Here is a 26,674-nt window from a genome sequence, read left to right as displayed (position 1 = left end):
CAGTACAATCTTCACAAGAGAGAGTCACACGCTGGTCTTACAAGAGATTGCTGCCGCGCTGCCGTGCTGCCACTCTCCATCTTCATGGACGAAGACACGCTTGACCTGATCTTATTGGAAAATCTCATATGCCCTGAAACCAAACTGAATTGGAACAAATCATGGTCTAGTTTGTGCTTACACGACATCCCTTTCCAGCTGACACTGTTTTGAGATCACTAATTAATTTACTAATTAATTAAAATACCCTACAAGTGACACAGTAACTCTGACATGTTGGATTCTTTGTTGGACCCTCTGGCTTTTTCAGCTGTGTGTATGCAGATTGTCAAGAGATCTCTGACTCTTTCACCATCTCCTACCTGCTTTCCTTGGGGCTGTGAGCCTGGCCCAAAGCCATGCACAGGACTGCCATCCTTATTACCTAGACTTTCTTCCTGCCTGTCAAGACCATACCTGGGTGGTTTGCAGACTGGATAGCTGAGGTTCAGGTCCAGTGGTAACTGAAAATGAGAAATGGATCCCATTTTGGACAAAACAAAAAATGTCTTTGTGTAAATCAGGAGGAAAGAAGCACCAGTGTCCTTTCCCCCTTCTGCATTTCCAAACAAGCTGTTTTCATTGAAAGATTATTATAATTTGAGGTAGTATTTAAAGGAGTAGAGAGAAAAACACCACAAAGTTTCATTGCAATCTTCCAAGATGAAAAAAGAGGCCACATATAGGTTACAAAACTCTGAAAAAAGTATATGATCCAAAATTATTCAAAACTACGTTGCTCAAGCATTTATTCAGGAAGCTGAATCCAGTGATGGCAACATCCCCTTGCCCTTTATGTGTAAGAGCCAAGTCAGGCATGAACATTGATTTGTTTCTCTGACATGAAAAGTGAATAGGGCTTCCTCTTCTGAGAAGTCAGAGCTGCAGTTGCACCAGGGAAGGTTTAGATTGGATCTCTGGAACAATTTCTGCATTGAAAGCATTACAACAGGCTGCCCAGGGAAATGGTGGAAGTCCTGGAAGTGTGACTTGTGGCTGTGGCCCCAGGGAACATCAGTTAGCGTTGGGCTTGGCAGTGCTGGGTTAATGATTTGACTCAAGGATCTTAGAGGATCTTTTCCAACCTGAATGCTTCTGTGATTTCATTTTTAATAAAAAGCCTTTGGTGATCTGGATATTGGAGAAGCAATGTGATGGGAAGAGTCTCCAAGGTGTCTCCAAAGTTAAAAACTCAACTCCTCCTAATGTCACCCTCCAAAACACAAAGGGAGCACAGCTGATGTACTTTTGAGTGTTTTCAAGGGAAAAACAGAATAAAACATCTTCAGCTACCCATGTCTGCTTTTCCCTTTCAAGAACCTGGGCAGTTTATGCAGAGGAAATAATCTACAGCTAGGTCTCCCTCTCCCCACTGAGAAAATGGAAAGCTTCAAGTTACATAAAAATTAACATAAACTCCTCTATTTTATGTGACATGCCTTTAAAGAAAGAAAACAGGCCATGGTTTTCTTAGGAATATATCAAAACAGACTAGTAATTGAAGCAGCTGGTCCTTCAGGAAACCTCCTAGACCCTGCTGCAGATCCCAGTACCATTCTACACATTAGGTTTCTTTATCTGAAAATGGAATGCTTTCCAGTAAAAAACAAAACAAACCCCCCCCAAAAAACCCCCAAAACCCCCCAAAAAACCCAAAAACAAAACCAAAAAACCAAGTCCCCTGAAGCTTAGTTTGGTGTTTCTGATAGCAAGCATGTATGACTAAAATGGAGTAATAGAAATAATAAACTAAGTTTAAAGAAAAATGAAATACCAATTGCATTCACAGGATATTTGCTTAACTGAAGGTGAAACTAAAGGAGCAGGTAGGGGAAATTAGAGGAATTTGTGCTGTACAGTACTCGTGTAGTGGAAAGCAGACAAAATGGGAGTCACCAGGATATTTTTTCTTCTAATAGAATTGTTTATCTACACACCTGTCAATAATTCCTAATTATGATCTGTTAAGAAGTGTCTAAAACAGCTGGGGAATGCTGATACTTAAGCCTTGTTCAGAGGCTCCTTGAGGTTTGACTCACTAAAATCCTTTATCTGTTTTTCAGTCTTTGTCTGAAAAACATAAATTAACAAAAAAAATGAAGTGATTTCCCACACCTGTCTTCTGTGACTGTGACACGGGCAGAAAGTTTTGCTGATGTTAAAATCACTGAGGGAAAACCTGGCACATCATGAAGTCAGTTTTGGTTTTTGCTTTGGTCTGAGCTGGAAGGGGTTAAAATTACAGGAAGTCTTACCTCGAGAAATAGAGAGGGAGAAGAGGAGAAAGAAAAGAAAAGAGAAATAATGCAGAAAAAAAAAAAACAACCTTTTTTTTCCTTTTGTGGAAAGGATTGGCTTCTGATTTCAATTATTTCTGAGTTGTAAACATTTTCAGGGACAAGGAATTCCTTTGCATACACATATTGCTATTTGCAAAAACCAGGCCCAGTCCAATGGAATTTTGTTTTTGTCTCAGAAGAGTCATTTTATTCATCTGCGAGATTTTATTTAATACTCTGGTATTAATGACAGCAAGAAATTAAACAGTTGTTTCACTCATTTTTCTTCTTTTCAGTGTATGTCTTTCTTCCCACCACCCCTCTCAACCCCCGTATCTTTATAATTATGTTTTAAGACCGTAAATGTTTCCAAAGGTAGTGCCAGATTTAAAATACTGGTTGTTTTTACAATGTGTGGGTGGCTTTACCCTCTCTATTTGCAGCCTCCATCTTTTATCTGCCTTGTTTCAATCCTCCTGCTATAAGAGAGGCATCCAAAAGAAAAAGAAAAAAAAAAAAAAAAAAAAAAACCAAAAAAAACCAACTCATTTAGGGGAAAAGCAGCTTGACTCCTTTTATGATGATTATGATTATTTTAGACTGGAGCAACTACCCTTTAGCAGGTAAAACAAAAAAGAAAAATGAAGAGAAAAGCTTTGAAAGCCTAAATTTTGATGCAATAAATCAATCAAGCATTCAGCCCTTGTCTCCCAGGCTCATTTCCATCTCACCTCCCCAGCTGCAAGGATGTTACTCCATGGTGGTGATGAGAATCAGGTCCCCTTTCTGCACTGAGCACGTTTAAAGAAGAAAGACAATTTTGCAACCTCTTGTAGCATATCCCACGCCCTTGTCTTTTCTGCTGCCTACATGGAGTGTGAGGCACCAACCACACATTCAACAGACTCAGGGTAGGAGAAGGGGATAGCAGAGACTGTCTCGTCCCTGTTGTACCTTTGTAGCTGGCGTGGGTGACAGCTGTGCACAATTTCAGGTGAGAGGGTGTAGCATTCTGGATAACTCATTTGTATTACACATTTCTGCTGATGCCACAGGTGATGGGCTGGAGCACCTAAAATGAAGCACTGTGCAAGTGGACCCAAACTCAGAACCACTGACCAAATCAGCCCAGCACGGGCTGAGAATGGTGGGTGAGGAAGGAACCAGTGCAGCACTGACATCATTCATCCAAAAGAATCCACTTAAGGCTGGGCTGAGTTGCCCCTTAAACTCTGCTGGCTGTAATGTCTAGTTTCTGATACTGATAAAGGGCTTGCTTAGATATTAGTGTTTCCACTAAACTGTGTTCAGTCTGATGAGCCCCAGTTCCTGGGAACAGACAACAAAGGATGTTTCCAAGGCAGGTCTGTCCTCCCTGGTGATAAATGAGTGGTGTTGGCAGGCTGCTCACCACAGCACTACAACTTTCTGACCTGGTCCCCCTTAGGCTACCTTTGAGTGCTGGCAGTGTTCTGAGACTGTCCTGGGAGCTGGAATGTTTGGGTTCCCCAGAGACTGAGGATGGGTTAAACTCACATTTCCCATTTTCCTGGGTAAATGCTGTAATATCAGGAATAGGTTTCCTGTGTGTTCACAGGGAGGATGTGAGCTGACCAGATAGGCACCACACAGGCTTTGAAATGGGCAAAGGAGTTGGAGGATGGGTCAAAATTGAGTTTTTCCTCACATTTTCTTCTGGCTAATGAGTATTGGAGGAGGGTGGGGTCAAGTCTCAAAGGTTCTTTTCTTGGCACCCAACAAGGTAACACACCAGGCAGTGTGGGAGCACCAATTGTCACACAGCATCTGAGGTTTGGAATCAGTGTCACCATTTCAACACAGCTTTCCTGACCCATCCTCAGGTGTTTTCTTGGAGAAAGATCCTACAGAAGGAGCCAAACATCACTAAAGCATTGTCCTTGGTGCACCTTGTGGCAGCAGGAAAACCAAGGCACGGGGACAAAGTGATTTGCTCCAGGAACAGAGATACTCCAGAGCTTCAGCAAAGCCCCTGGAGCAGCTAGGGGCTTCCTATTCTTTTCTTGAGCTGTTAATGTGATTCTTTGTAGTCATTGCAGCTCCCCCTATATCTGAGTGAAGAGTGCCATAAAAGTTTAGCATTATCTGTCTGCCTGCTCTCCTGATTATCTCTGCTCCTATATGACCACTATTGACTCATTATTGGCATGGCACTGATCTGAACTTTGAGTTTATTGTGCTGTGGGAACACAGTAGCTATCCAATAATGTAGTTATTTCAGCAGGCACCCTTTCTTCTATAAGATAAGAAGACAGTTGTATCTGTTTAGTGCTATCATAAAGTTGTGTTGCTTTCTCAATAAAAAGGAGTCTCTGCTTGCTGTTAAATGGAGAGAGAGCAGCACAGCTTTGAATCCAGGGTTTGGATGAACCCAGCTTCTGTTTAATGAACCATTGGCTTGCACTTTGGGTATATCTGTTGATCCTTTAATCAGCAAAGCTTTACTGAAATCATGAGGTTTCCTGATATGTTACAAATTCTGAAAACAAGTCAACTGCAAGGTTGTAATCTCAGGTCCTTTTCTTCGCCCTCCCATCATCTGTAGGGCAACAAAGTGCTTGTATTTCTTCAGTCCTTACTGCTTCAAAGCTCTGTGATGCATGGCAGTGTGGTTTCAACTCACAGCTATGCAGTCAAAGTCTGTCTTTGGCATTATATCTTCAGCTGTTTGTGATCTAAATAATTAGGCATATCATGCTGGACTGGGAATAATAGATTAGATATGTTATAACTCTCTCCCTCTGCTGTAGTAGGTGACTTTAAAGTGCAAGAGCTGTTTCTCCCAACTTTTTTTGTGGAAGCAAATATTTAAGCTAAAGACACTTGATTTTTGCAACTATGGGTTATGGTTGGTTCTGATTACATTTCCTGTCTCAAAAGCTATCAGCATATTCTAAACAAATGTAAGTAAGTGCTCAAATGAGAGCAAAAGTATCTGGGAAAATCTGTGTGCCACCCAGAGCAGAGGATACAGGCTGGAAAGAAATCATGTTATAGAAATAAAAAAAACAAACAAACAAACAAACAAACAAAAAACAATAAGGAATCCATATTGTATCATTTAAATCCTTTATACACAAAATAGTCTGGCATCCTGCTGAGATCGCTGACTTGAGTTTGGTCTCTGAACCCCCTGCTAGTCTATTAAAAAGAGAAGGGATATTTGCAAAGACTGGGCAAAAGCATACAGCTGTGCTAATGTTTAGAGATTCTCATAACTCAGATTCTGGCTTAGCAGCATCTGTAAAATTAACAGCTTCGAGTTCGGTTCATCTGCAGGAACAGGGTGGCTGCTGAACACATGGGGTCTTAGCATAATCTTAACACTTGTTTGCGGAGAGATCACACAGAGAGCTGCATATGGTTGGGTTTAAGCTGCTCCTGGGGTGCTGAGGGCATTTCTGATGAGCAGGGGCTGGTATTAAGATCAGTGTGGCTCAGGATAGGGAGATGCTGTAAACTTTTTGGAGTGCCACAGCCTGTTTGTTCGGCTGGTTGTGAGATCCTGAGGGACCTGGCCATCTGCAGCAGCCTCAGGCATTCTTCTGGCACTGGCCTGTTTCTTTGTAGGTCTCCCATCAGCAGAAATCATATGGCTGGAAAAAAAAAAAAAAAAAAAAAAGGAAAAAGGCTTCAGCATTTTACAACTTCCAGAGAATAACTTTGCCAGATGCCTATGTGCTCATCCTTGCAGATTCTGCCCTGCATTTGTGGTGAGAAATGGGAGACTTGGTGACTTCCTCGGGATGAACTTGTGGAGGAGGGCAAAGGCACCCTTGTGACTTTTCATTTCTAGTTTAGGATTAGAGGGTATTATTTTTTGCTCTTTCTCCCTGCCCATTTATCTATACCTGTCTGTTCTCACATTCACACCTCTCCCATTGTCTGCTGACTGCAGTCATGGAGGCCCGTTTTTGATCTATTTAAATCACAGCAATATCACAGCCACAGGCTGTGTTGCATTATTGTCAGCTCAGTGGAGTAGTATCTCTGTTTACTAGAAGGCAGCAAAAAAATTTAGTGCTCCACAGCTCCAGGAACTCAATTCCTGCTTGTTTGGAGGGAGTTACCATTTGCCCTCTCCCTCTGATGCTTTGCAGAGAATGCTGTTCCTCACGCCACTTCAGTGAATCCCTAACAGATAAAAAGAGGATAGAAAAACACCTAATTTGCACCTTGCAGCCTATTCTTTCCCCTATTGCACAGGTGGCAAGGACAATATTTCTCTTCTGCCTTTCCACTGTAGCTCATGCATGTCTACTCGATCTTTCTCAAAATCAAACTTTGGAAAACAAAAGGATGACAGAAAAACCTCAGCTAAATTTCCAGCAATGCTTTTTTTGGTTTTTTTTTTTTTTCTGATTAGTTTCCCAGAAAATTTTCAAAGGGAAGGTGCCAGAGTCCTCCTTAGCCCAGTCAATTTAAGGCTTCTGTTAAGCAGGTGAAGAGCCAACATAGCCACCTCCAACATGCGTGCATTGCCTTTGGCAAGTGTTTGTTGACCAGGCCAGCTGGAAGATCCATCAGCCATGCTGGATGAATCAGGGACTCAGACCCTCAGTGCCATGAAATATGTTGGGATGCTGTGCATGTGTTGTCTTTCTAATCCCCCTTCCTTCTCAGCCTACACGCAGCCTCAGTGTCTTAATCTAAAAACTTAGTGGCAGCACATTTCTGCCCAAACACTTTCCTCTATCCCTGCCTCTACTGGAGGGCAATAACATTTTTTTGGTGAGAAAAGCTTTTTTGAAATATTAATTATTGCTATGGCCACAGTGTAAATGAGCTGCTCAATTGGTAGGTAGGAAGAGGCAAATTTCTGGGGAGAAGGTAACACAAATGACCAAGATCAGATAAAAAATGGAGCTGAACTGCCAGTTCTTTTGCCAAGACCAGTAAGAGAAATTAGAATCCTAATTCTTAAAGCCAGGAAAGCCAGTGTTGAAGAGAGCCACAGAGACTGAAAAGAGGTCAGTGAGTAATGCCTGTTGGAGCCAGGACAAGGGAGTAACAGCACAGAGTGCCTGCAGAGAAAGACAAACAACAGTGGTAATGTGGGCAATACTGCTGAACTGGCTTCAGCACAAGCCACCCTAAAAATCTGTCACTCTGAATGGAGCTGTGCCAGAGTCAGACCATTCCTTCTGCTTCCTCCAGCATCTTCCCAGCCACAGGAGCACATCTGCTGTCACTGCAGCAGGTGCCGCTCAGGCTGAGGAGGACTTTATATCATTATTATTATTAAAGGTCTTATTTTCATTCATGGAGCAGAGTTGGACAATCCAGGTTAACAGGTATGTACAGACTGGGAGGGTGCTCATCACAGCTATGAAGAGCTCTTTCCACAGCTAAGCCACACTGTATAAAAAGAAGCTGTGTAACATATTTACTTACAGCAAGGGTCATGTTCCATCCTACTTAAAGCACTTGTTCATCTGTCCCTGGAGGCAGTCTCTTGCCTGTGGCAGAAGTACCAGTGATATGACCCCCCAGAAAGCTTTCAAAAAAAGATTCCAGATAAGCTCTGACCTGACACCAGCTTTTAATAACTCTTTATTTTTGTATTATGTGCATGTGTATATATTCACATATCTTTATCCATCTATCAATATCCATATGCAAAAACAACTTTTAAATTGACTGGTGCCTTACTCGATCAGTTCAGGGTCCTTTAAAAGCTCTTTTCTGCAGATGCTTGGAAGCTTGAAAGATCTCTTCTTTTGAATTAAGCATGCTCAGCACTGTCCTTCCCACATCAGAAGATGGTTTTTAAACCCTCCCCTTCAGTATCCAAAACTAAATTAATCTAACATCAGGAGAGGCTTGTAGAAGGAAAACCTATCAGACTTTGAAATAGTGTTCCCCAGAGAAGCTAGGGAAGCCCAGTCATTCAAGGATGAATGAATTGACCTATTCTGGGACAGCTGGAAGGATGGGCTAGCTGAGCTAATATGGCTTTTCCATTTCTAATATATCTGACCTAAACTTGGACAGTCGAGACCCACCAACGCAGGCAGACGTGCTTTCAAGGAACACACCAGAAAATGAGGAACTGCATTTTTAGTATGCAGACAAGTCATAACCGCAGGATCCCTGGACATTCAGTTGTGGCTTTTTGTCTTCTTCCCTCTCCAACTTTTGTGCTAAGTCACTTTTCTCTCCAAAAGCAGAAAAGACTCAGGATTCCTGCTCCTGAACTGATGTAATCCAGTTTAGGAACTTGGGAAACTGTTGAAGGAAGGAGGAGACTGTGGAGAAACACTGAAGGAAAAATGTACTGGAAGATCAATGTACACCTTGTTATGGTTTGGGTTTTAAGTAAATGACAAATATCACTCTGAGAAGGAAAAATAAACTTTGAGTTGGAAACATGCATATTAATGTTCAGACATAACTTGCTTTTTCCTCCCACATGCCATGGTCTGTGGAGTCTAACTAAATAAAGCGTTAGTTAATTTTCATAGTAATTGTTGAGGATATGCATGGTTTATGAGTGGGTACATATGTGTACATATATCTCTATATATGTATGTATTTCTGTATACAGAGAGAAAGATACATACTATTTTTCATTTTAGTTTCCGTAAACCAAATTCTTTGAGGAATATCTGTTGCAACAGTTTCATCATCCTCTCCATCTGAAAGTTGGACTTGGAAAATAAACTAAGTACACAAATATTTTAGGTTAACTACTGGAATGAGATGGGATTCTTTTAGGGAAAAAAAAAAGTGCTGTAACATTGCTGTAACAAGCAATTACACAGACATTCACCCATCAAAAGCTGTGTCTTGAGTAGAGATCCAGTATCAGAGATTTGGCATAATAACCCTTCAATACAAGTCAGTCAAGGATTGCAGGAATGATAAGGATTGAGAAAGATGTTCTTAGGGGAAAGCTACTTTTTTATATGCTGGAACCTGATTTATGCTTAGCAATGTGTAATGCTGGTCACAGCCTGTATTCTCTACCTCATTTCCTACAGGGCAAAAGAGCAAGGGGATGTGAAATGTGGGAAATGAACTGAAAGTCTCAATAATTGCTCCCTTTGGAGACAAACGAAGATCAGTCAGTCCTGGAGTGTGGTTTTACTCTAGGAAACAAAATCCAGGCTGAAGGATAAGAATAGCCCCAGGAAAGTCCTTAGGCGGAAGTAGTAAGGTGTTCATCTAAGAGTTTCTAAACTATGTTTTGGTTCAAGGAAATGATATCTGTCACACTGGACAAGATCAGCCTAATCATCACTCAAAATCTACAAAAGCCCATTTTTTGAGTTGCTGAGCTCAAAAGTCATTGTGTATGTACCTTCTCTGTAACCACATGTTTGGGGCTGTCAAAACCTCATAAACATAAAACTTAGGTGTTGATTAACTTCAGCACTGATTGCTTCCACAGCCTCCCAGTAAACCATTCACTGAGTCGTCCTCTTTCTCCTGAATTATCATCTGGAGACATGATCCCAGTGTTCTAACAATACTGTAACATCCCTAAAGATTCTAATCCTCTCAGATATCAGCAATTTCAGGAATGACTCGATTTTTCTCAGCATTTGCAAATATGAAATAGTTTCCATTGTGATTACCTTGTTGTTTCATGTATTTGCAGGGAGCAGTAAGTTATTTTTTCTCGTCCCAAGCAGCAGAAGAATTCATCCTGCCTTTTTTTTGTTGTTTTCTTGGGATATTTTTAATTTTTTTAAAAGACATCTGACATGCACTCATCACTCATTTTGTGAAGTTTCTACTTTTAAGAAAAATATGTTGCAAGGAAATTACAAGCTGTTATGGCTGCAGTAGCTGGCAGGATTTGTCTGTGTGGCTTCTCTCTTCCCATAGTCTTTCTGCATGCTGGTTGGAACAGGATGCTCAGATTACCACCCAGATTTCCCTTGCAATCTTTGTCCAGTTGTTTTTAATACAGTAAGATTCAGACAAAAAAGGAAATTCCCTCATGGCTCTTGCTTTGCATGTAGCCACAGCTCCTCTGCTTTAGACTGTGTTGTTTGTTATTCTTGTAAGCTTGTTGAATGCCTCTTTTAGGGGAAAGTAAGGGCAACAATTTTCTACCACAAATCTTCCCTGGATCTACTGGGAGATATTCAGCTGTTAGGAAGTTCAGATCCCTAAGCAGCAATTAAGATCTCCCTAGCCTAAGAGGTGCTCTCCGTCAGGGCTCACCTGTTAGCTCTTCTACACAAGCCTCACAAGCCCAGGTTTGTCCTTTTTCTTTTTTTTCCCTTTTCGATTTTTTTTCCCTTTTTATGTGTGTGTGTGCATGTGTTTGTGTTTAATTTGTCTCATGCTTAGTAAAGTGAAGCCCCATAATTACCTGGAAGAAATGCCACGAGGGAGTGAAGGTTGTGAGTCGTGTTGTTAGGGATTCAGTGGATCCTGCATCTTCCCCAGAGGCCATGCCAGGTCAGTGCCCTGGGTTGCTGGGATGACTCACACTAAGCATAATGCACCATCTTCCATCAGGGTCTCACTCAGTAGCAGAGATTAAGGATTGTTTCATCTGGGATGAAAGAGGTCAATGGACTCTCCATCCTGAGATTCTGTCTCCAAGCTGAGTCACAAGCTCTGACCATGCCCATCGGCCACTTTCATTTAGTAGTAGTGTACCAGTGAAAACACAAATCCTTTCTGCTTAGACTGGAGGAGTTGCTGCCTTGGCTGGGAGAGAGTGCAGTCACAGGCTTTATCCCTGCCCATCACAGACTACACAACCTTTTCCAAGCAAAAGTATTGTTTTGGTGTGGGATTGGCAGTGCTGGTTAATGCTTGGAGTTGATGGACTTAGAGGGCTTTTCCAACCCTAACGATTCCCTGATTCTTTGCTATGATCACAGACCATCCCAAATGGCTGGTGAAGAGGTGTGGTGTGTGCGACCCAGCTGTTCTGTACCTCACACCTTCAAGTTACTGACATACTAAAGTGATCTAAATAATTCCAATTTTATTGAAGGAGGCAATGGAAATGCCGGGTTTTGCTGTGGTGATGAAGATCTGAAAAATGGTTCTAGAGCATTTACATTTCCAGTCTCATTTTTTAAGGTCCCTCCCTGTCTTCCCTGTAGCCCATAAAGCAGATTAGTTTGTGGCAAACATAAGAGTAATGTGCTTATAAAGAACATAGAGGCATAAGCAGCTTTCCTTGATGGCCTTTGATTCACTGAAATTTGCCCTGGGAAACACTGCAGTGGTGGTTGATCTACTCCATCCCTCCTCCCGGTGCTGTATATTTCCCATATCATATTCCTCAATATTCCTTCTGGCAGATGTGCCAAAAGGGCGGCAATAAAAGCCCATTTGTGCGGCCAAGAGTTCATCGCCTCTACTCTGAAACAGCGAAAAACCAACATTCAATAATTCTGCTTTGCAAGCCGTTGTTATTTTGATAACACTTCAAGCGAGCAGCAGAAATACCGAGCAGCCCCCAGGCAGGGGGGAATTATCCAGGACAGTGTCTTTCCTGCAACTGGAGGTCTCTGGAAAACAAGGGCGGGTTTGAAGCTGCATGCCTTGGGAATCAATAGATGATTGTTTGCATGTGGGGGCCACAAAGTGCTGCCGCAGTTGAGGGTCAGTTGGTCCTACAGTTACAAACTGCATTTTTCGGAGGCCTGCCACATGCCTGTTTCTATTTGCAGGCGGCAAATAACGCGCCACACAAGTGGTCTGCAAGCTCCCTGTGTTTCCTTAAAGGAAAATATATGTGCTGAGAGGAGAGGGAATTAGCAGGGAGCTGGCACTGTGTTTCAAGGCCCCTGCTTTTACTTTTAAACTGTGTTCGCTGAAGTCCTGCTTAGCCTTAATAAATATATTTCTCTAGCCAAATCTTTGAAGTCATGCCTGGAGATTTAGCTTCACAACTCTTACTCCATTTAGTGGAAATCTTTCTGTTAAATATACATTCATCAAATTGACAAAATAGATGTTTATATTATATTATATTATGCTATTTTATTTTATATTTGGACCAATCCAAAGCACACTGCAGTCAATAGAAATCCAGTCAAGGCTTTAGTGGATGCTGTACCATGCTATCATGAAAAATGTCTTTATTAAACACATTCCAGTAGTCAGATGGGCTAATATTTAGACAACATTTCCTTACCTACCCTGAATTCCTCCCTGTCAACACAAGCAAGAACTAATACCCTGTGTTTTGATTTGAAGGGGTTTTTTGTTTTGTTTCTTATTTGGTTTTGCTTTTTTTTTTTTTTTTTTTTTTTTTTTTGTTGGTTTGTTGTTGTTGCTTTTTGGGGGGGGAGGTTTTGGGTTTTGGAGTTTTTTGGTTTTTTTGGAGGGAGTTTTGTTTGTTTGTTGGGATTTTTTTAATATTATTTTAACAAGATAAAGCTGTTCAGATGCATGTTCTGATGAGAAAAAACTTGTAGCAACCAAGACACTTTCAGCAGCCCACTAAGTAGTCAGCAATATGCAGGTGGGGACAACAGATTCAGGAAATAGAGAGCTGCATGTTATAAGTGCCCTGTATAGGAAGGGTAAACCACCTCCCTTTCCCCTGTTTTCACTGTATTTTATTTAGTATACTCGAGGATCAGGTCACTAAAATTGTTATCAATGGCTGTTCCTTTTACTATGTAGACTGAACAGAGAAGCTGAAGTTGTTGTCCTCATGGATCAAATCCCTCATTTATTCCACAGTCCCTAAGATGCCACCTCGTGCCAGTGTCGCCCTGCTATGATGGTAATGTTCCCCTAAGACCTCTGGAGAGGACCTCCAATTGGTTTTTGTGTCTCCAAGTTCACTAATTGGAAAAAGAAAGGTTATTTAGGGAATTAAACATTCTGTCTTCATCCCAGACGTATGACTGGTATAATACAGAAACTCTGACTTTAAGATACAGTGTTTGCCTCCCCATTAAAACGCAAGAGAAACCATGATACAAAATCAATGGGATTGCTTAATCTGACCCACTAGAAATAGGGATCATGTTTCTCACCTCCAGGGGTTCTGGGTAACCACATCTGTTAATATATATTAAAAAACCCCTTTGCACTGCTCTGGCAAATGGCATTATGAGACACATGCAAAGCTGTCATTAACCTCTGAGATTCAGATCAAACAGGAGCTCCGTCTGAACCACCACTGGATGCTGTTTCCCAAAACCAAACCCAGAGCAGGGAAGTTTAGCAAAGCAAACCCTGGTCTCACCTCTCACCTCTCTCTTTGTGCCTGAGACCTTTGGCAGAAGGAGCTCCCCAGGTGGGCTTGGGGGAGCTGTGCTGAGCTGTTCTCAGCCACTAGCCACTCCAGCATCCCTTTATTGCAGTGTGGTTCCTTCGTGGCCCCTGCCAGCTTTCCCTCTGCAGCTAAATACATCAAACAGGCAGGGAGAGACCAGCGAAAGCTCAGCGCTCCATCAGCCTTTCAGTGACATGAAGAGGACACACACTGAGGGCTTTTGCTGCTGCACCATGCCTGCACTGCCCTCCTCACTGCTCTCCCTGCCTCAGCTATTCCATCTTTATTATAATTTAAAGAAATTCCTTCATCAAAGTTGTGCAGCCCTATTTTCCAAGTCTGTTCTCTTCCTTTGTGCTAAAGCTGCTTCTTCTGCAACAGACTCCAGTAAGTCTTTGAAAAAGAGCATTTGGATTTAATGGCATGCAAATAAAACATACGTAGAAGGGCTGAGGAAAGCTAGGGCTGTACTAATCTAATAAATAAGACTATTATTATTTCTCTGACTGATCCAAAAAACAGCAAACAGCCTTTGCATATTTTCATTTAAGAGACACCATATCTTCTCTAGAGCAAGCAATTTTATTTCCTCTTCATATAGCATACTATTTTTGTCAAGCCTGTGGCCAAGATAAGGTTCTTCTGCTCCTGTTACAGACGGGGAAAACTGAGGCAGGAGAGAGTAGACCAACTTGCCAAAGTGTCTGTCCAACATTAGTCATCAAAACTCCATACTTTATCCACCCTGGTTGCCAAGGTTGCTGCTGCTGGCTGCTTCCAAGCATTCCACCAGAGAACATGGTCAAACATTTGGCATCCCCAAAAATCAGGCTGCTTGCATAGTCTTGGGCATAAGTGATGTATGAAATTGCTCTGTATGTTTTCTCAAGGCTCTTTATGAGAAGTGGTGTCTCTGTCCTGCACTCCCTCACGATGTTCAGCCTCTGAGCACCATCCAAAGTTTGAAGAAAGCAATAACATTGTTAATTTGCATTCATTAGTGCAACTAATAATTGAATAGGAGGATGTGATGAATTGAAAACATGGAATTGAAGCTGAAAACAGCCCTCCCAGCCCCTTGTGCTCCTCAGAGTTCTCTCAGCCCCAATGCCAGAGCACACCACAGCTTTGCAAAACTGTCCTTTCCCTACTACCCTGCTGCCAAGACATGGGACCCAACTCTGCACAGCATCGTCTTGCGAACAGCCACACATTGTCTGAAAAACGTTCATTTTGGACCTTGGAGGACTATTCAATCACCTCCTGTTCTTGCAACACCTAACTAAATTCCTTCCTGAAAAAATATATCTTCAAAAAAAGAAAAGAAAAAAGAAGAGAATCAATACTTAGGCTTCCTAATTTTAAGCTGATTACAGCTGGTAAAATCAGTGGTGATAAAAATGGTTATCTGTGTGCTGTTTCTGATAGTTTCCCCGTGGGAGCAGCTTGGAGACTGCTCTGCCAGCACTTTTTTTCTCGCAGAATTGAAACCTGCGGGATATTGCATGTTCTCTAAGTGCTGAAGTAAAACAATACTGTGGGTGCTAAGGACCTATCTGGAGCCCTTCAGCACCTGGCAAGATCAATCTACAAGTCATGCCTCTCCTCTCCTAATAAAAATGGCTTTTTTGGAGGGGGGAAAAAGAAATCCTCCCCAAAATATGTTATCTCTGAAAAACCAATCTGCTTTTGCAAGACAGGCTGTAATTGAATCCCAGCTGAATGCAGCTGCAAGTGGGGTGAGGTGCCAGCGTCATGAACAGCATCTGGAAAACCACAGAGGGTTGCAGAGCGGAGTTGCATAAGCTGAGGAGCTCTTTAAAATATATGCATGCATCTGTGTGTGTGTGTGTGTGTGTGTGTGTGTGTGTGTGTGTGTGAGCACAGAGGTATAAAAAAAACAGAAAAAAAAAAAACCAAACAGAGGGTTTGAGGCCAGCACAGCAGCCTCTCAGTCGCAGAAAATGGCGACTGAGTGAGCCCTCGGCCTCCCAAACCCTCTGTCTCCTTGAGCATCCTGCGGCCGTGACCCTCCCACATCTTTGTTCCTCACCGTGCCCCGCTCCTGAGTGCCAGCCTGAGACTGTTTACTCCTTCCCCCCATCTCTCCGAGGGATATGATTCACACGTTTTCAGATTTATTTGAGCAAAATGCAATAAATATGCCGCTTCAATTTTAACTGCTGGAATGTAGCCAGAGTTTTTAATGAATCTGGCCTGTGCGATTGAAGTGGTCCAGGATCTCAAAAGCTCTGGGCACTGTTAGATTATACACACAGACATCCACGCACACATATCTTCCCCCACCTCCCCTTCCCTTGGGGCTCTGTGAGTCACATGTGACTGCAGGTTTTTCAGATTCAGCTCTGGTTAAAATTAGCAAAAGCCTTTATTATTCAAGAAGAGGAAGGATTCCTATCACAGATGCTGAGAACTGCCATATTTTTCTTGTATTTGCTGCATCGACCTATTATAATTTAGCTTTATCTGCTACTCCTTGTTTCCCTAAAATATAGTAGCAGGGCTTGGTCTTGTCAACACTGAATTTTAATTACAAGTTCATGAAGATCACTGCATTAATCTGTAGCTGGACCATCATGGATTTTGTTTCTGTGCTACTGGCATCTCTGCAGGCTCTATCATTTATAGTGATGTTTTACAACATGGTCTGCTCTGAGCAAGGCACTAGTTTTGCAAGCTTCAACAAAAGATGTGTTTCAGGCAGCTTCAACACCTTGTTTTAGTTATCAGAGCAGGTGACAAAGGGCTTTCACACCAAAATCTGCAGGCATGTAACTCACATGTGGATGGATAAAGTTGACTACCAGATTCATTCAATTCACGAGCTGCATTCATTTAAAAGGAAAACAAAACAAGGAAAATGACTTATGATACAGTAAATATGGCCCATGTCAACTCAGCAGGAAGGTTTTGGCCAGATCCCAGGAGACACAGGACCAAAATTGCCACGGCCCGTGGGAACAGGCCTGCTCTGGTAGAAACACAGTGTCACTGCTGGAGCTCCGCCACTCCTAGTGGGCCCAAACCAAAGCAGAGGCGCATTGCCAGAGCCACATGGAAAAATCAGAGGATGTCAATTCTCCTGTGCCTCCATCTGCGGATAATTGGTTGAGCACTAAAATTCACAGGGAAAATTTTGTTTTAGAAAGATGATAAAGAGAACAAACAAAAGACAGGAAATTAAAATTTATGTAAACATAGTGGTTCCCAGAGCAACCATAAATGAGCCACATTGCATATATAGACGAAGGCATAAAAGTTAATACCATGTGCAGCAATACCATACACTACATAGGTACCCCTGGGACTGTGTTACATCAGCTACGGGACCCATCATTTTGAATGGTTTGACTTTTACGCTTTTAAAGCCTCAAACACAACGCTGCAGCAATGCCAGGTGGGAATAGGGCATTTGCTGTTTATTTGTTTGTTTGCGTGAAAAGAGAAAGGACTGTTTGAGCAGAATGTGAGACAAGCCATAATTTTTCTCCCTTTGCATACCAGAGACAAAGGTTGCAGGCTTTGATCTCAGATATATCTTGAGTAGTTTTGCTGGGGTATTCCTTCTCACTGATTTAGTACTCACAAAGTGAGATGGCAGGAGCAGAGAACAGCTCTCCTGTCGAGATAGGGCAGCATTTGCTCAACCAATGTGTTATAGCGCAACATAAAGCACAAGGCTTTTCCCTAAGTAAATGTGGGAGTGCAAAAGGGATTGACTTAGCCGTGTAAAGTGCCAGTCCTGAAATGCCTGGACTGCTTGGAAACATGCCTTCAGCTTGCTCTTCTATTTTTCGCAAGTGGTTATCCTGAGTTTGATTCTTTGCTCCCTCATGCAGTTGTTGACATCAGTAACATGGGTGTAAAATGTCACCCGATCAGAAGGCAGCCAGCATTCACCTTGCATTTGTATTCATGACTATACAAGGAAGAGGGCAGCACCAGGTCAGGCCCACTGAGATCCACAGAGATTACTTTGTCAATGCGGGATGTTTATGTTCTGATGGGGTGTTTTATAATCGACTCTTAAAACTCTGCCTCAGCCTATTTGTTCTGGTTTCATGGCAGGGCAGATCAGAACATAGGAACTGTTGTGGTTTTCCACCATCACTGTTTTTAAAGTTTTTTGGGTTGTTTTTTGGGGGTTTGTTTTTGTTTTGTTTTTTTGTTTTGTTTTTTTTGGAGTTTTTTTTAAGGCAAAGCATTGCATATCCTACCCCTTCATCTTTTTGCTGAAAATTTCCAAAATGTAAAGCATTTGGTCTAAGATCAGACTTGGGCTGCCAAGTCTGATCACCCACTGGTGCAGGCACTAGTGCTTTCCCATGCCACACAGAAACCATGCCTGGGAGCAAGTGCCCCTCCTTTCTGTCTCACACCAGTCCCAGCTTCTTGCCACACTGAGGCACCCACATACATCCATTACCAGACCTCCTAAGGGCACCCCCTTCCCGTCTCCATCTGTGGTGAGTTGAGCTTTGGCCACCCGCCTTGCACCCACTCAGCTCAGCTGTCACTCCCACTTTTCAGCAGGACAGGGGGATAAAAAAAAAAAAAAAAAAAAAAAAAAAAAAAAAAAAAAAAAAAAAAGGCGAAAAACCTTGTAAAGATGGCAAGTGAAAAAAGTTAACAGTCAAAATTTGTGCTGGACGTTGTCCATCTGTGAAGATGACATGATAAATTTGTAAGATCTCCAGAGAAAATGTGAGAGCTGTGGGAGGCAAAAAAAAAAATACAGGACATGATCTAGGTGCACTGCTGGAGTGAAACTTGGGCTTGCACCCCTTGGCCATCAGCACCACCTACAGACACCTCCATTTGTAGGGTACCTCTGTCCTGCTCCATCCTGACAGTGCAAGACCAGGCTGTGTGGTGCCACATGGAGATCTGAGCCATCTGTGTCTCCATCCCTGTGCTCCAGAAGAGAGGCACTGCTTGCACTCATCTTAGCAATGACCCTGAGATGGAGTCAGTGTAAGGGAGCTGGGTTGGGGAACAGGAGTGTGACACATAAAATCACACAATCATTTAGGTGGAAAAGCCCTCCAAGACCATGAGTGCAGCTGTTCCCCCAGCACTGCCAAGGCCACCACTAACCCATGTGCCCAAGTGCCACATCCACATGGCTTTTAAATCCCTCCAGGGATGGGGGCTCCATCACTGCCCTGGACAGCTCTGCCTGGGAGCCTGGTCTTGACTACCCTTTCCATGAAGAAAATTTTCCCAGCATCCATTCTAAATCTCTCATAGAACTTGAGGGCCTTTCTTCTTGTTCTATCACCTAACTGCGTGTTTTGCTGACTTGTTAGCTGGTGGTGAGATTGTTTGCTTGCCACTCACATTTTGATTTCTGAAAGTTTGTGTGGGCTTGAACCAGCCAGTGTGGGTAACTCAGGGATAGTGAATTGTACTCAAGCAAGGCATCTAGCTCAAGTGGCATGACTTGACCTCTGGAGATGTCTCCTCTCTGTTGATTATCTGAAATACTAAAATAACTTAGCTTAGACACCACTGAGTGATTTGAAAACATTTTGTGTATTTCCGTTTCCTATTCTATTTTTTGTTCTTAACTCTTTCTCTTCCTTTCCCTGTCTACTGATACAGCTCATTTCTCATTTCCTATGTCCATATTACTTGTACAGTTGGGACCCCAGCATTCATTGAAGCCAAAAGCTTCATCTAATTAATAATAATAAAAAAGGAGAGAGAGATACTCTTTGTACAAGAATGTAATGTTTTTTTTCTAATTCCTGTTCAGTCAAAACAGCTCATTTCTCTTGAAATGCAATTGAAATGCCGTTAGTATTTTCATTAACATGATGACTGATGATACAAGGCAGGCAAGCAGATTTTGGGCCTAGGCTGATAAATGTCCGTGACGTTTTTTTAAGTCTGTGCTAAACACTTCAGAAGTCACATGCCAAGTAGTTCCAGATCTTTTAAAAAAACAGAAGACTTCTTTTTCCCCCCCTTCAACTCCTGGAATGAGAAACAGCCGCACAGCAACACAGAAATAGCACAGCAAGCCCTGGAAATGCCCACCAGTTGCTCAACACTTTTTTTCTTCATTTAAACAGTTAAACTTCATAAATGAAGATATTTTACTCATGTGTCTTTGGCATTTCATGGTGGATTTTTTTCTGTCTCTGTGGATTCACAGCTCTAGATGAAATGGCTCTTTTGTTTGTGGGAAGGAGAGAAATTCCTGTGGAGAAACCCAGCTTAAGACAAAACCATAACTTAAGCTGCCTTTAGAGGCTTTTTTTTTTTTTTTTTTGAGAGGTTGAGCTGTATTTAAGTGATACATGTGCGTAAGTCATCATGATGGTTTTGCTTCCAGAGTATTTTACCAAAACTAAACGAACTACGAAGAATGGATAAACAAGAGGGCAGAGGAAATGTTAAGCTTAGTTAGTTGTCTCATCATTCTGAGACATATTGCCTTTTTTGCTTTGAGGTAGTTTCAAACACAGACGAAGAAAATTATGCACTTAGGAATGGCTTGTTCTTCTATCAGCTGGATAGGCTATATTTGTTTCATTGATTTCTTCTGTGCAGAACAGCAATTGTAGATTGTAGGATCCTGTAAGTTCCTGTGTTTGTCTCCCACCTGCAATTTTAAATTGCTGATTTGACAGATTTATTATCATTATTATTATTTTTTTTTTTTTATTTTTTATTTTTATGCTCTGTCTGCTGGAAATAGAAATATATGCTTGCTTGCTTCTTATAATGTGAAGACAAAGACCCTTGCCTTTGGGCAGGAAAAAAAAATTCCTAATTTTCAGCCTGGGTAACAAATCCATCTTAAAGGATCAGAGGACATTTCCATGGTTTAGATTTCCTGCCTATACACCTTGATGTCTTGCATCACAGCCATTTTACCTCCTGCTTAGGGAAGAGTTGACAGGACATGTTTGTGCTGCTCCTTTGTAGGTGACAAGGGGATATTTACAGTGACAAGATATTTCCCTACCCACAAGAGACTTTGGGACAAGCAAGAATGAAGGCTCAGGAGTTGATCCACTTGCCCACACATAGTTGTCAACTGTCATTTGAGATGCCCAGAATATCCTGCCTGGCCTCCAGCTGCTCTTGCAGAAGGGCAGAGGTCTTGTCTCAAGCCCTTTATCGTATCTGCCAGCCTCCCTCGGATGTTTCAAATACCTCAGGGCATTTCAAATACAACCAGGTGCCTGCATAGACTTCAGACTCCTGGCCAGAGATGCACCATCCACATTTGAGCCTCTCCTTTTGAGTGGGAGGAATTTACACTTGAGTAGTGATTTGGACAAGGAGCTTCAGGGGTAGGATGGTTGCTCTCACCCAAATCTGGATATCCACAGAGTAAGATTGCTGCCTGAGTTAGATTTCTCAGCTTTTATTATGGTCAGTGAAAGTTTAACTAACGGAGCCTGGAGCATAAATAGTCTTGCACTAAAGTAGGCCCCACTTTTTCAGCTGAAACGCCCACTCCACTCTTCTCACTGCACTAATTTTATCTTTGTAGCCTTAAATACATATCTCTCACATAGAAACATGAGTTGTTGCCACCTAAAGTGAAATGAACCCACTATTCCCTTTGTTATTAAAAGTAAACACTGTCAGGAGGGTGTTAAGTACAAATTCATAAATTTGTTTACGAAGAGAAAATTCAGAACACTGAATTTGACTGAGCTGTTTTCCTGGGCACCTGTCCCAGTATGAAAAATCAAGGCCCGAGTTCATTTTTACACCCAAACTGCTAAATAAAGTCCCTTTAGATTTCTTCTTTCCAGAATTCTATATTTTCTGCAAAACTTACAAGGCCAGCTTTTACAAACAATTTTCTGAAACTGAGACCTATCTTCATGTCAGTCTGTACTGGGACACAGAGTCCTGAAAAAAGAAAGTACGCTGTTAACCTAATTTTAGGCATAAAGGTTGGAGAGCTTGTGCTAGTCAGTTTCCTGACATTCGTTGTTTTTTCCATAGGGCTGTGACCTGACCAAAGTCTCAGTCAGGGCCAGAATTTCAGCAGATTCTGTCTCTGTTCCATCTTTGCTTTTGTACAATAAAATTCTGCCACCCCAGGAAAGCAGTCATAATTAAAAAAAAAAAAAAAAAAAATCTTTGCTTGCATAAACTTTGCTTCATCATGATGCTCTCTCAGAGAGGATGCTTAAAGGGAACATATTCCTACCCTTATCCACCAGTCTGTATTTTGTCTGTCTGGTGCTATAAAATAAGAGTATAAGGCTATAGGGAGAGAAGTTCACTGCTTGGAGAACCTAAAATACTCTGTTTTGGCTCCAGTAAATGTGAAAACTGAAGACAAGCTTGCACCAAAGCCATGAAGAAAAGCTCTCTGCAAATTTAGAGTGACTCAAGCACAGATGTGCAACCTTAAAGTTGATAGCATAGCTCCAAATGTCACTGGTTAAGAACATTTAGACTTTTCCATGTATGCTCTTTCTTCTGGTTCTTGTCAATCTGCTTTTCGCACATGTCTGTAATAAGTGATTTCCCTCCTCCAACTTCTTTCCAATCTATTATTTGTCTCCTATTTCCATCTCTTTCCCTATTTCATTCCACTTTGCACTCTTCACCTCTTTAACCTTTTCTTCATCAGTCATATCCCTTCTTGTGTCTCTGCTCCAAAGAGGCAGTCTCTGACCTTATTATACGTGGTCTCTTCGCCATCCTTCTTCCACTGTTATAGGAAGCAGTCTCCAGCAAGAATTTTAATGAAAAACACTCTAAGGAAAGTATTTCCTTCAGAATTTTCCTTTTAAAAGAATGTAAAACTGAAGATTTTACAGTAAGGTTCATATCAGAACAATAGTGTGTCACTGGGTTTTTTAAGTGGATAAAAGCAAAAAGATGAAGTTCAAGGAAAGTTCTGATTTTCCTATCTGACTGTCTTTTCTCCATTCATAGGAACACTGAGCTATTTAAATAAAGCCAAACATTGTACTATATTTGATATTTTTCACATACTTTAGCCATTTTCAAATGCTGTTTAACTTATTTGTTGCTGAGTTTAATTGTCAATAATACTCACAGGCTTACCTATACATCTGTTTAAACAGATTTCAGTTTTCATAATAAAGTCAGTTATTGTAGTTTTCCTCATGAAAAGTGAGAAAACACCCCTTATCTATTGATCTGAAATAAAGAAGAGAAGAACAATAGATGCACTCCCAGTATGCATTATTTTTCATTTCCATTGCTGATAAAAAAGCACTCATTTTTTGATAAATCAGCATTAAATTGGATGAATGCACTCAGATTTTAAAACAAAGACAACCTGAGACCTTCTGAAAATAAAAACTCGTCTGTTACAGTGGAGTTTTACCTCTTCTAGATTGCAAGGTCTACAGAGACTCCTATTAAGTGCTGAGATTTCACTTCAAATGCATGTCATACTCAGAGTATTTCTGATTGTATGAACTGTGGCACAGGTTATTACGGATAAAGAAGAAAAATGAAATTGCTCTGCTGCCCTGCCCAGCAGGTAAAATGCTAACTTAGAAATCAGCAGCTTTGGATGCTTTTGTCAACCCTGTGACTTTCTGCCTACCCTCATCCCACCTGTCCCCAAATACCTTTGTGGTTTCTTAGCCCCCTTCACCTGCAGCTGCAGTAAGTAGGTAGGTGTGGACCCCTTGCGGGATCAGTTCAGATATTACTGAACTAAGTTCCATGGTGGAGGAGCACCTCTGATTCTCTTCTCCTTTTTTGTAACCAGATGGATTTCTGGGTTCAAGCAACATCCCTGACACAGTTTACTTCTCTAATACAGGCATCACCACAGGACTACTGAAGTTGGTGTAGTGCAAATATAATGTTTATGTTAGCAAGAGAAATATATCAGCTGAATTCATGCAGCAAACATATATTTTCTTTTGCTAATGCATACACAGAGAGAACAAAGCCGTTTCTGGAGGAACACTGTGTTTCCTTAGTGAAGGTCTCAGCTGAGCTCATTCAGGAAGAGTTTTGCTAATTATTTTGATAAGTTCTCTTAGTTTTCATCACTTTTTGTACCATGGATATGCCTGACAAATGACTGCCATCATTATACCAGCCCAGCCCTTGTGCATCATTTGTTCTCCCCCCGCTGGCAGCTTGACTCTTCCAGCTCTGCTTCATGCCAGCACTCTCCTACCAGAGCTGCCAGTGTCCCATTTAATCTGTGATAAATACAAACTATTCCCAACCCTACTTGCCTAGGGGATATCAGCTCTATCTGCCACATTTAAAAATGATCATCCCTGTTGTTTAGAAAAACAACAACTCAAAATACCACCCTTGACTTTTCTCATTACTTACGGACTGAAATTTCCCCATCTGTCTTTCCTCAGCTGTGTTCTTGAGAAAGAAATCCTGTCTTCTGTTTTCTTTCTCCCCAGTGAGCAAATCCTCATCCACTGTGACAGCTCATCTTGGAATGACTACTTATTCTAGGTAGTTCCTTGCTCCTACCTGGAGATCTTTTCATTTCTGCTCCTCAGTGCACCTAATGGCTTTTCATGGTTTTTTTTTTTTTAAAGAGCCCTTTGTCTCACTTTTCCACCCAACCATTCTCCCTCAAACAATGCTTTTTCATTTCATCTCATCTCTTTAACAGATTTTTTGTCCTATCCCCTCTGTGAGAGAATTTAGTGCTTCATCACTGTGTATGAAATGATTCATTTGCTGAGATATTTAATGGCAAATTTAATTTCTCCAACCCTGTCAGCCTTGTTTGTCCCTCTTGATTCTATCAGTCTCCAACAACTGCAAACTGTAATTTTTTATTCAAATTTCAGTCTCTCAGCAGGAAAAGCTTTTGATTCTGAACCCTTTACCTTAAAACTCTGTTCACAAGGCCTGGGAACAGAGAGCCTTTGACTCTGAATTAGTCTTTTGACCCCTCGAGTTTTCTTTTCATTAAATTTATTTATTGCTGTCACCCACATATAACTACTATGTTCTTCTACTTTGATCCAAATTCCACTAAAAATCCTAATTTCACATGTTCATTACTTCCTGGTATTAAAAAAAAAAAAAATAGTGGCTTCTTCCATGACATTTTGGAATCCCAATCCTACTCTGTTTGAAGGGCTGGGGGCCTGAGAAGGGCACACAGTGGGGCTGGAAGGGACAGGGCAGGAGCACTTTTGCAGTCACCTTGCATGACTGTCCTGTGCTGCCCTGGACTGAGCTGCTCTCACAAGCTCCATTAAATGTTTATCTTGGAATTCACTAAAGGCTGAGTTTCCAGACTCACAAACTTCATCTCCAGTGATGGGGGCTGCATGTCTCTTCTCCCTCAGTCTCCTGACTCACCCTGGCAATATGCAGAGGAGGAAGGAGGTCTGTGATTCTTCCTGTACTGATACAGGAAAGAGGAAATCCAAAGCAAAACGAAAAGGCAAAGAAGAGCAAGACTGCATCTGCCAGGAAGTCGAATTCAGCACAAATATGAAAGAGACAGGAGACTGGTCTTTTAAAATTCAGGTTGCAGTTGATCATCCCCTTAGGCTGCAGCCCCAGGAGCATGGGCAGCAGGCTGAATTTGGGGATTCTCCACCTCGACTCTCCTGTCATGGGACCCTCTCTGTGGTGATGTGTCCAGCTCTGGAGCCCCCAGCACTAGGAAGATATGGACCTGTTGGTAGAAGTCCAAAGGAGGCCATAACGGCACTCAGAGGGCTGGAGCACCTCTTCTCTGGAGCCAGGCTGGGAGAGCTGGGGATGTTAACATGGAGAAGAAAAGGATCTAGGAATACCTTAGAGGCCCTTCCAGTACCTAAAGAGGCTCTAAGAGAGCTGGAGAAGGATTTTGGAAGGGCCTGTAGTGACAACACAAGGGTGGAATGGCCTCACACTGACAGTGCAGGGTAAGCTTAGATATTAGGAAGAAATACTTACTTACATTTTATGCCTGAGCAATGGAGTCTTGGGACTCGTCCTGATGATCAGAAAAATAATGCTTTCTTCCCCTGTTCTCCTAAGGTGTAATCCTTTCACTGATAATGCTGACAAGTATGTAGTCATCAAATACTGTATGTCATCGCATGCAGCTCCACATGACCCTGGGACCCTTGTCCCCAAACTGGAAGAGGATCTCAAGCCTCCCCAGACCATCCCACATCTGCAGAGAGCCACAGTAGCTTCTCTGCTTGCTCAGGAGATGCATTGCCGGGCTTCAGGTATTGCAGCAGTTGCCACTGTGCTCCCTGTCAGGAAACACAATTATCTTCATGAAGAAGTGAAGAGGAAGACTCACACTGCATTTCTTGAACACAGGCACAGAGATTCACCCAAGTAGAAAGGAATGGCAAGATGCATTTAACCTCATTAGTTTCAGTAGGGCTGACTTTGTGCAATCCATCAGTGTACAAATACATTAGGGGAACTAAACTATTTCCACATCTCATTTACATAATGGATGGGATGTGAAATGAGTCCTATGGAGGAGAAGTGCCCTGGAGGCACTAAAGTTTATCACAATATGTAAGAATTCTTTTAGATCATTGCATTAAATTTCCACTAACAAGATAACAAATTAATTGTCTGCATTACTGTACTAACCCAAAGTGGATAAAGTGTATGATTTCAGCAGAGGAAGGCAGCTGTTTAAGACAGCTTGGTGGTTATAGAAGGAGGCAGAAGAGATTAGTGTGTCTCCCAGCATTTGTATGCCATGATGCCAACCCTCCTCCTGCCTCTTTAAAAAATCCAGCTCTTCTCTAATCTGATGTAGGACTTGAGCTTTATTAGTGAAGTGAGGGAGAATGAGTAAATCAACTGTATCAGACAAGCCTCAGGACATCTGGAAATTGATCATTCTGCAGAAATAAGCACTCTGTGTTTATTAGCTGGGAGTTCATCACTATCACTTCTTTTTATTCAATTCCTAAGAGATTTCAAAGCCATCATCATAGTATTAGCTCTTCTGACTGTGCTTCTGGAGATAAAGATCAGAAGATCTATCTAATGATAGCTTTCTCAGTCTTCCTCTTTCTTTCTCTAAAGCTATTCTGATTAAAAAAAAAAAAAAGGAGGAAAATAGCTAGAATGAAATAAAGCAGACTTCATCTCTTAAATTTTTGCCTGT

The 26,674-nt window shown here is 41.8% G+C and overlaps 1 protein-coding gene across 11 annotated transcripts in view; it reads left to right on the top strand.

Moving 5' to 3' along the window:
* Positions 1 to 26,674, top strand: part of SETBP1 (SET binding protein 1) — a 265,947-nt gene that overhangs the window by 225,323 nt on the left and 13,950 nt on the right. The window contains exon 6 of one of the 11 annotated variants that reach the window (XM_068175952.1): positions 20,524 to 20,766. The exons of the other annotated variants lie outside the window; for them this stretch is intronic. Coding sequence (XP_068032053.1) covers positions 20,524 to 20,594 — 71 coding nt within the window. The 3' untranslated portion in view covers positions 20,595 to 20,766. Of the gene's footprint in view, positions 1 to 20,523; positions 20,767 to 26,674 lie in introns of those variants that run through there. 11 annotated transcript variants of the gene reach the window in all.

The sequence above is a fragment of the Anomalospiza imberbis genome, chromosome Z, assembly GCF_031753505.1.
Source record: "Anomalospiza imberbis isolate Cuckoo-Finch-1a 21T00152 chromosome Z, ASM3175350v1, whole genome shotgun sequence".
Classification (NCBI taxonomy): Eukaryota; Metazoa; Chordata; class Aves; order Passeriformes; family Viduidae; genus Anomalospiza; species Anomalospiza imberbis.
The sequence above is the reverse complement of the archived record's forward strand: the minus strand, read 5'-3'. Positions and strand labels throughout refer to the sequence as shown.